The sequence below is a fragment of the Charadrius vociferus genome, unplaced genomic scaffold (assembly GCF_000708025.1).
Source record: "Charadrius vociferus isolate BGI_N301 unplaced genomic scaffold, ASM70802v2 scaffold855, whole genome shotgun sequence".
NCBI lineage: Eukaryota > Metazoa > Chordata > Aves > Charadriiformes > Charadriidae > Charadrius > Charadrius vociferus.
Window position 1 is genome coordinate 675,925 of NW_009648573.1, and position 10,767 is coordinate 686,691.

The 10,767-nt window shown below is 39.6% G+C and overlaps 1 protein-coding gene across 1 annotated transcript in view; it reads right to left on the reverse strand.

Moving 5' to 3' along the window:
* CDK14 (cyclin-dependent kinase 14) overlaps positions 1-1,231 on the reverse strand; it is a 258,218-nt gene extending 256,987 nt beyond the window's left edge. Inside the window, exon 1 of the mRNA XM_009886196.1 lies at positions 1,080-1,231. Within this exon, the coding sequence (XP_009884498.1) occupies positions 1,080-1,148 (69 nt within the window). The 5' untranslated portion in view covers positions 1,149-1,231. The remainder of the gene's footprint in view (positions 1-1,079) is intronic.
* Between the last annotated feature and the right edge of the window lie 9,536 nt (positions 1,232-10,767).

The following is a 10,767-nucleotide window of genomic DNA, read 5'->3' on the forward strand; positions in this document are numbered from 1 at the left end:
TTTCATACGTTGAAATATTCCACTAAGATCCAAACCGCTGCCAACACACTCCTACAGAAGCATTCAAGAATGACTACTTAAAATGACTACCTCACTTTTTGTTTTATTAAATAAAGACAGCATGCAGGAGAAATAAAATAATCACAGAGGTTAACAAGGCAAAAAGACAGTCTGATGTCCATGATCTAGCATGTATCTATAAAGGATCATTTTAATTTTATCTTCCACCACCAAGCAAATCTGTAACCGATAAAGCCATTTATTCAGATCTAGCAAGATGTACAGACTTGTTAGCAGAGATGAAAAAGTGGCTGATCACGTCCTTCACTCACTCGTCCCAGAGGGCGTTCAGCCAAGCATACCTCGGAAAAAATTGCCCATACTATCCTCTTAATACAATAATAAATAAGGCTGCTGGAGAGAAAAATACAAAGCTGCACTGAGAAAAGCACTGCTTTTAAGCCTTCCCCTACCTTTTCCCTGATATTTACAAACCGCAGGCAGTGCTGCCGGGGAGTCTCACCGGGGTGGCTGCCGAGAGGTCTCATGTGGCGTTCCCAGCTTCCCACCGCCTCCCTCTGCCTGGATTTTAAGCATTCCCGAGAAAACCCACCCTGACATGCACAGAATGAATCGCGCTCAAGTTGGAAGCATGTGATAACTCGGCTTCAGGTTGAAACGGGAAATGCCAGCACCCAATTAATCCCAGAGATTTAAACAAGCCCCATCTTACCGTTTTGCTGTTGCCCAGGATCAGGTTAGATTCACCTGCAACTCTTTGGCATCTCTCTAGCAATGTTAGTGTTTGCAGTCAGGCCGGGCTCATTCAGCAACTGAATTCACAACATCTTTCTGCACTAGCAAGCTGAAATGGTACGGCTGTACTACAGCTAAGAAAGGGGGAAATCTAAAGCAGAAAACAAAGAAATCCCTCAAGACAGGGTAATCCCAGTGGAGTAAAATACAAAATGTACAGATGAGCACCGAGGGTACAATATTTCTCTGTCTAAATTTCATCAGCAATACCATGCTCTTTCTAAAGAGATTTTTTTTAAAAAAAAAATATATGATGGACTTGCCTGTGGAGTTCCCAGAAAGGCAGAGTATCTAGGCTCTGCAGCAGCATTGCAGCCAAAGTAAGCATGCATATGCTATCTAGGCAATTTACAGCAGTCTTTCTGAAAAGATATTGATTCACAATGTAGCACTGTCTCAACCCAACACAGAACTGCAGCCAAAATAGCTAATGGTGATTTGATAGGAATTAAGGAAAAAAACCCAACATTCAATCAAAAGAATGTAACTAATCATTCCCAATTCAATTACATCCCAGTCCTGAAGGAAACCAGCAAGTTCTTGAGTGACAAATGATATTAAAGCCGTAATCTATGGCATCTGGATATAAGTACTATGAATGCCACTGTCCACTTTTACAGAAAGAATAAATACAAAAAAGCATTTAAAAGTTATTGAGCCAAAATATGAACTATAAAGTTAATTCTAGCATTGTAAGGATGAAATGTAGTATTTAATTTATGAACACACAAAATATGCAAAGCTGTGAGCAAGCAATAGACACCTACTCCACGCTGGGAAGCCAGTGCTCAGCCCAAGTGAGCTTAGGTGCAGTACAAGGGACAAGAGTGCAGCAGGAGCAAATCCTCGGGGAGGGCTTCTCCAAAAGGGAGGCAGCGCATCTTCTCCATCTCCTACTCCTACAGCAGCCCCTGCTGGCCTGTGCTTCAGATGGCTCCTGGCTCCCCAGAAACTTTGGGGTTGGGGGAGCAGTGGACAGACTACACTAGGATAGGGAGCAGTAACACATGCATAAGTGAAACCTTCAGGAGAGAAAGAACGCAGCTCAACTGCACTTCATTTTTACATAATGAAGAGGTGTAATGAACCAGCAGGTGAAACACAGCCCTGGCTCACATCCCAGGCAGCTCCAGTGACCCACACATGTCCCAAGACCATCAGAAACAGGCTCCCCGATAGAGTCCCACTTTGAAGAAAGCACAGCATGCTTAAACCCCACACATTTTTTCAAGTCCCACCACAACCACCAAGACTTAAACACATGCTTAAATACTTCTCGACTCAAGGCTCACAGCTGAATCTAGCATCAGTAGCTTCAGTGATGATAAAACTTGAATGGCATGAGCAAATTCCATAAGATGCACCCAAAATTAAGTAGCACTTGTTATTTTTTCCCCTCTTGTATTTCCCAACCATAGACACAGTGGCATAGTCCAGAAGACTACTCAGTTTCTTAGTTTGGTTTTTAAGCAGATAGAAGGTTTCACTTCTCCTGAGAAGACTTCCACTCTCTAGGCCAAAATTTTCTTCTTGGGTGTCTCAAGCTTGGGGGTCCAAAGAAAACATGAAAAAAAGATTCCAGTTGAAATGATGGAAAAATACATTCAAAACATTTACATTTCTTGTCCTTATTCTGTCAACATCAAATTTGTCTGAGGAAGAACAGGACAGAAGGATCCTCAGGCAGAAAAAGAAAAAAAGCACGAGTGAGTAAGCACGTGCAGAGACCAACAGGTGCCAAAAGACAGGCACCATGTTAAGGGAAAAGTGGTGGACAGCCACAGGGAAAGGGAACACAGAAAGCAGAGGAACAGGGAACTGCATTCCAGAAGCAAGCAAGGCATTGGGCCAAGGCACAGAGACAGAAAGCAAGCCAAACAGTCCACAAAGTAATGGGATCTAACTGAAAGAAGCCAAACCCTCCCATATTTTAAAGTTAATTATTTTCACTGCATTAAAAATCTGCACTTAATGCATAAAGTCCTTCTTGTTGCCTATGACACCCCTCAACAGATGCAATACCAGTTGGGATTTGGCTTTCCTAACTGCATCACTGCACGCTTGGATGATGTCTCTGTATGCATTCCTGGTTACTTGTCGCCACTTCCACTTTCTCTATACTTTCTTTTTATGTTTGAGTCTTGTTAGGAACTCCTTGTTCATCCACACAGGCTTCCCAGCATTTTTGTTTGACTCCCTACTATTCTTACCTCCCTCCTTCCCCTGTGCCAGCCCCATTCCTTCCCCTACTCCCGCCGCCGTTTCCAGACTGTGGTTGAACATAACTTGGCTCGAACACAAATACGTGTTCTGCTGCTGCCCAGGACTGGGAAACCTGGCTGGCAAGCAAACGCCATCTGGAATTACAATTGGAATTGATGGACCACACAAAGCCCCCTGTACCATGGGACTGGCTTGTTTTCCAAGGGGGTGGGAGAGTTACTGACCTAAAAAAAAAGTCTCCAAACAATAAAAAAAAGAAGTCTAATACCTATGGGTTTCGGTTTTAAAACTCTGCATGGAAACCAGTGGCAAATACAAGCTTCACATGATCAGTGCTGGAAGTCATGCCACCACTTTCATCCCAGGCCAGACTCCAAAACACACTGACACTTGAGAACAATTTCTCGCATGGGCATCTTTGGAGCTTTTACAGATAACAGATACACAGTCATCTGCAAATTGCTATACTTGAACAAAGATATTACTCTATGTCACACCTCTGATGGTCAATTAATTAAACATGCAAACCATCATTTATTCACATGGCATAGTGAAAAGAATGCCAGTAGTTACCTTGTGTTCTATGTGGTCATACTACATACTGTTCAAATGGAACTTGTACGTGATGTCCTTTTTCCATTAGTCTACATTAAATCATCCAAGAGAGAGAAGGGGAGCGAGAAAGCAAGGGAGAAAGACAGCTAACTGTTCCCTCCTCTCCAAGAAGTAATAACCACATGCAGTAATTTGTACAAGTATCACACATTCGTGTGAGCCCATTTTCTCCTGACAGAAGAAACTGCACGACTAAGCAGAGGCACTGCTTCTCAACACATACCATGCCATTTTGACAACCGCAGACTGAACATACAAGGAAAAAGTAAACACACTTTACAGTTTTGAAAATTTACTCACTTGTGAAAGTCATTTGGACATCTAGCCAGCCAATTCATAACCCACTGATAATACTTCATAAAAATTGATTTAACAAGATTCTTAACAAGTTGTATTTAGGAACAGAGGGCTGGATGGGACAACACCTGTCCAAGTCCAGTTGAGTTCCTTGCTATCACAGGCAATCACAAAATATGACCCCTTCCCTAAACTGTTAAGTTTGGGTTTAGTTTGAAGTTAGAATATATATAATACACAAGAGATGACCTTAATAAAAAAAAAAAATATAGCAGTGACAAAAATGTGTTGAATGCAAAGAAAATCATTTTTCTCTTAAGAGCCCAAGTGAAGCAGTGGATAATATTGCACAGTGGAATGAGTGACAACTTATTCCAAGTACAACATGCTGTTAAACTTGCTTCGCAATACTAATATTTGAACTATACTATCTGCATTATCTAGTATGGTGGGAATTCACTTAAAAAGTCACCATCTGAAATAAAACGCAATGTAATACAGTGCCAATTATTTTTGCAACTTTTAAGACCAAAAAAAAGATTTTATGTTTTTAGGGATTGATTCCAAATATCCTTTGCATTACAAAGAATGTTTAAAGTGCAAGTTCAAAGGGAACAACATCATCATGGAGATGTGTAATGATTTCGCACATCTGAAAAACACTTCAAATCAGCCCAGATACATTTTCAGCTTCGCGAAAGCAATCTGCATGTAAAAGGTTAATTCAATGACTTTGGGCAATTATTCTCTTTCTGTGCAATAGGAAAACCTAACTCCAACATTCCTAGCAAAGTTACATCTTCTCATGAACACTTGTACAGTTACACTGAGATTGTTTTATTTGTTATTGATATTTCTGTGTTCCTTGCTACCCTGGCACAGATCTCATATAAATAAAATGATCCAGACTGAAACACATTGGTGCAATGTATCTATGACAAGAGCTCGAATTTGGTCTTATAACTTGATTTAGGATTTCCTCTTAGGGAAGCTGAATACTATTTTCCAAGCCTCACTTTTTTCTTCTTTTTTTTAAGCTCTTAGTTAAAGATATTGTATAAGTACTAGTCTAAAGAATTCTGTTAGCCTCTAATTATTAGCCAAAAGTACTTAAAGAGAAGAAATGCAAAGGCCTGAGGCAGTAAGATCTGCAGCGTGATCAGCAGTTAATATACACAGATACCAGATACAGAGCTTAGTCAAGGTATGGAATTTCCAAATTATTCTACTTTTAAGAAGAGAGCAGATCTGTAGGCTTTTCCACTGGGGGTGGGCATCTAATCAGATGCAAAACAGGACTTCAGTAGACCTTACCCTTCAATAATAAAGCATGCCTTCCTACATAAAAACAAATAAAGTCTTCTCCCAGTCATGTCTTTCCTACACTTGCAAAAAAACCACCAACTACTGCACACAGACTGAATTCTATCTCAGCTAGTACTGTGTTCATGCCTTTATTATATATTAAAATTATGCTATAAAAAGTGCCTATCTGGAAAGAGTATGAAGCCTATACCATGTGTCAGGTAAAATAATCTGCATCATGTTCGCCTAAATTCCTCATCCCCAACTGAAAGACACTAAGTGATAGCAGAGTCATTCATCTTCAGTTATGTGCTGTCAACAGTAGCAACATTTCACTACAGAAATGGAGGTATCCTTGCAACACGTGCGTAAAATTCTCAACAAAAAAATGCACCATACTTCCTAGGACTTATGATGTACCTATATATACACATAACCTCATGTTCAGGTGTTAACTCTTAATGTTACTAATATATTGTGTACAAAGCTCCACAACCTAGGCTACTCAGGGGGTGGGGAAAAAGAAAACAAACAAAACCCCCATTTTTCAAAAACACCACAAAGAACTCAAGCAGTATAAAATTCAAATGCATGCACTCTGCCTGGAAGATGATAAAAATCAGTAAGATGGCTTAGTGGAGTAAGTTTAATTAAACTAACCCATCTACTATGGCACAGAATTACGAAAACCACATAGCTGACAATTCTCATATTTGTGATACAAAAAAAAAAAATTAAAAAAGAATAATCAGGAAACGGTGGTAATATTTCCATGACACAAATTTTAATGATGAATACTAGAGACACAGTTTACAAAGTTTTTCTTTAGGAAGAGTTATAAAGAATTAACAATAGCTTTTTAATAGCTACCAGTATAATCCCCAGAATCCCTGGAAACGTTTCATTTTCAAGTTACATATATTCCTACAGCTGATCTCATACAGGGACAGGCCTCAATGATATCCCATTTCAAAGTCATCCATAGCATTATAGCTAGGAGAAGAAAGCTTTCTATAAATGAATTAAAACTTAACACAAAAAGATGAGTTCACCTTCATCTCTTTCTCAAGTTTAAATACGCCATGCACTGAAATTCTTGTCTTATTTGAAAGCGCTGGATTTTAGCTTCCCTTCATTTTCACTTTGAGATACTCACATAAAAGGCTTTGTTGGTTGTTGTTTTTTTCTTTTATTTCACCTGATATCTTTCTACATTGCAACAGAAAAAAAATCTTCAGTTTTTGAACTAAAAAAAAAAGATTTATGCACAAAATGTAGGTTATTGTGGTTATAAAAATATAAAGCCACACCAACCTCCACATTCCTACGGTGCACATAAGAAGCTAGAATAAGTTGCATGTTTACAGTCTACACTTTGAAAAATCTCTATCTATTCTACTCTTCCTCAGTAAGCATTGTTCATTTGAGCCACAATTTCAGTCCTTAAGGCTTTTGCTATCTGCTGAGTTTGCCACACAATGGAAATGGTGAGTTCACGTTAATAAGAACGGTAAAGCAACCACCTTCAGATGGGAAATAACTGTTGACGTCTCTTGCACTGGAATTGAACTACCAACATAGAAGTGAAAGACTTCAGCTCATCAGCACTGTTCAGCTGCCTCTATCCCTCCCCTACAGGCTTTATTAACAAGGATAATCAAAATTGCTGGTGGAAAATCCACTGAGGATCACAGTAAAAGATCATGTGATGTATGAATTCAAGCTCCACAGGACAAAACCCTGGTGTCCTCTGTAGAAAGGGTAGCAGCCATATGGAAATTCCATCACTTGGATAGCCTTAAGCCAGTCTACACTATGAAGTGATGAAACTCTGAAGGCACTCCAAAAGTGAGACGATATGGCCAACTACCTTGGCCTCAAATAGATTATTTTCAGAAAATTAATCAGAACTCGAGAGCTTCCTCTGTGGCCTCTACAGTACACATAGAAACTGCTTTTACAGGATGTCAGGCAGCTTGAGAAGGTGTTCTTGGATTGACTTGAAGCCCAAAATTTAACCTACTTAAAATTTTAATTTATTCTGTATTTTTCAATGAAAGACAATGTTGAAGTGAATATAACTGCTCCATTAAGTAAGGACAACACTTTTGGCATTGAAGGAGGCTGACGGAGTATCCACAGAAGAGCGAGGACTGTGCTTTAAAAAAGCTAATAAAGTAGCAACCCAGAGACCAAGTGAGAAGTCAGAGAGCTTTCACCAGTATTCACAATAACAGGGAACTAAGGAAGGGTCACGATTATTCTTAGAATCATAGAATCATAGAATTGCTAAGGTTGGAAGGGACCTTTAAGATCATCAAGTCCAACCATCAATCTGCTCTGACAAAAGCACCTCTAAACCATGTCCCTAAGTACCACATCTACCCTTTTTTTAAATCCTTCCAGGGATGGCGAATCCACCACCTCCCTGGGCAGCCAATTCCAATGTTTAAAAACCCTTTCAGTGAAAAAAAGTTTCCTAATACCTAATCTAAACTTCCCCTGACATAACTTGAATCCATTTCCTCTCATCCTATCACTTTTCGCCAGGGAGAAGAGGTCAGCCCCCACCTTTCTACAACCTCCTTTCAGGTAGTTGTAGAGGGTGGTAAGGTCTCTCCTAAGCCTCCTCTTCTGCAGGCTAAACAACCCCAGTTCCCTCAGTCACTCCTCATAAGGCTTGTCCTCCAGACCCCTCACCAGCTTTGTAGCCCTTCTCTGGACACACTCCAAAACCTCAATGACCTTCTTGTAGTGAGGGGCCCAAAACTGAACACAGTACTTGAGGTGGGGCCTCACCAGTGCCAAGTACAGGGGGATGATCACTTCCCTAGTCCTGCTCACCACACTATTCCTGATACAGGCTAGGATGCCGTTGGCCTTCTTGGCCACCTGGGCACAATGTTGGTTCATATTCAGACGGCTGTCCACCAACATCCCCAGGTCCTTTTCTGCCTTTTGTTGCCTTCATTCTCTCACATGGGACCTTAAAGTACCCCAAATTAGTGAATTCAAGAGATTTACATGACTCTGCATTTTCCTGAGGTTTACCTGCATACACCTCCAGTGGAATCCTGGCAGAAATATTTCCCTAAGTTCTGTCCTTCCCAAAATTTGGAATCTAGATATCAAACCTGAAGCAGGGGAGGGAATCTCACAAGACATCTTCTCCAGGCAGTTGCTATAAGGAACCATCTGATCAGTTTTGTCTTCAGAGACAACTGCAACTGTTAATAAAAGAACCTCACAACAATGACATTTAATCCTAAATACAATATTTTGTGGTGTGAGATAATTTCAGCAATTATTCCAGGCTCCTCCCAAGCTTATTTCCTTTTAACAGGTTAACAACCTGTTTACATTTTCACTCTTCACAATGTTTGTCTTTGAGTTGTAACAAGTCGCAGAAGAACCACCAGGCCAGGAATGATGGCACGCTCTGTGGGAAGTACCACTGACAAGTATCTAAGTTTCTGCTCTTTGTCACAGGAAGTTATTGAGAAATACAAGATTTTGTAAAAGCATGTTTTTACAGTAATCTACAATAAATGAACCCACAAACTCATAACGTGGAAAAACAACAGATTCTCTACCATCTTAGATGCCTTACTGGATTCAACATAAATAATATTAATCAGTCTTTATGGCTGTCATCTTATTATTATGGGGACAGTAACAGACAACAAATGTGTTTATATCAGGGAGTCATGTTGAACTAATATAGATTACATGTTCATATATAATGTGCTGTAGTAAGGATTACAAATCAACCTCGTTTCTTTTGGCTCTGCTAAATGGAAGTTCAGTTCCCAGCTTTCCCTCTAGAGATGCTACAGTCTTTCAGTTATCTGAACAGCTCATCACTGTAGAATAGGTATAAAGCCTTAATTTAAAAAAAAAAAGGATTTTTTAATATTAACATAATTGAAAGCTGTCAGACAAACATACATAGTGGCAATCATACAAGGTCAGAATAAAAGTTCATCTAGCTTGTTTCTGAAAGCAACCAAGTTTGTTAGAGGATAAGGACAGACAAATGTGACCCTTACTTCTCACCACCAGCAGTTTACTTCCTAATTCGAAGATTAAATCCAGGCCTGTTCTTCACAACTTTACTTTTGAATGCATTTATGCCTTTAGCCTCCAGGTGGTAGAGAGTTACACAACACCATGCAGTTAGAAACCATTCTTTCTCTTGAAAACCAAGCCCAAAAAATCTCTGATTATTTCTCACTAAATAGGAACTACAAAGCAGCTAAAGAAATGTTGCACAATTATTCCCTCTTCACCAGCATAAATTCAGCTTGTGATCTTGTAGGTTACTATCTCATCCTCCCTCAATCCTCTGTTCTACACTTTACTGCGTCTTAATCTATTACCTTCAATTCCATGGTACTTATAGTGCACTCCTAACTGATCATTGTCATCTTCTCCCTCTGTGTCATCTTCTGTGTCATTTTTTGTTATACGACGGCTAATATTTCATATGATATTTACAAAAACAGGATTTCTGCAATAATATGCTGGCAGCTTTGGTTTTGTTCTCCTCTCTTTTCCCATTTTTTTCTGAAGGTGTACTTACTTTTTAAACTACTGCTGAACACTGAGTCACTATCTTCAACTACCCTATAATTCTTATATGGAATAATGTAATTTGTTTAGACTCACCATTACACATGCTGCAGTTAAGTTCTTCAAATGCATCAGTTTGTACATATCAGCATGAAATGCCTTTATCATTTTATCATCCAAATAGTCTATACTGCAAAATCCTTGGGCAACTTTTGGCAGTTCAACTTACCAATAGCTTTTTCACATGTGCCAATTTTTCATCCCTCTTCCATGTCTTTGTCTCCTACCTGGAGGGTTAGTTGCCATTCCCCTCTAAGTCTCAAAAATGGTATTTTATCTGTTCTGCATGGCATACACAACAGATGTGACAAATGTATAAGCATGATGCAAATCACAATGATTGGCAAATCTGATGATAGCAAAACACTAGGTTAGATGCTGGTGTGCTAAGAGATTAAAGAAGTTGCTGACAAAACATTAAATAGAAACACTCAAGTAATACCTGATTTAGGAATATTGTTGGTTCTCATGATCAACTATGAGAAGCAGCTGTGAGAATACCTCCCCTCCTTCCAGCTATATTTGTGTAGAAGGCTGCAATACCTAATGGACAAGAGTTTCACTGCAGTCACCCATACCTTTGTTCTTTACTAATTAAATTGGCACAGAATGATGTGCACCAAAAAGGCACATCAAAGCTCTACCTGATGCAATGCTGAGTCAAGTGCTAACAGGAAACAAACAGCAGAACTGCAAGTATTGCACTAATATTTATCTGTTCTTTGGTTAAATACAAAGTGTTGGGTTTGACCTTTAAAGCCCTTTACTGTTTGGGTCACTAGCCCCTCACAGACTGCTTTTCTTGTCCCATTTTATCTCAGTAATTCAGACAAGAGGGTGCATTCACCTGGGCCTGCTCACTGAAGGGCACTTCAGTCC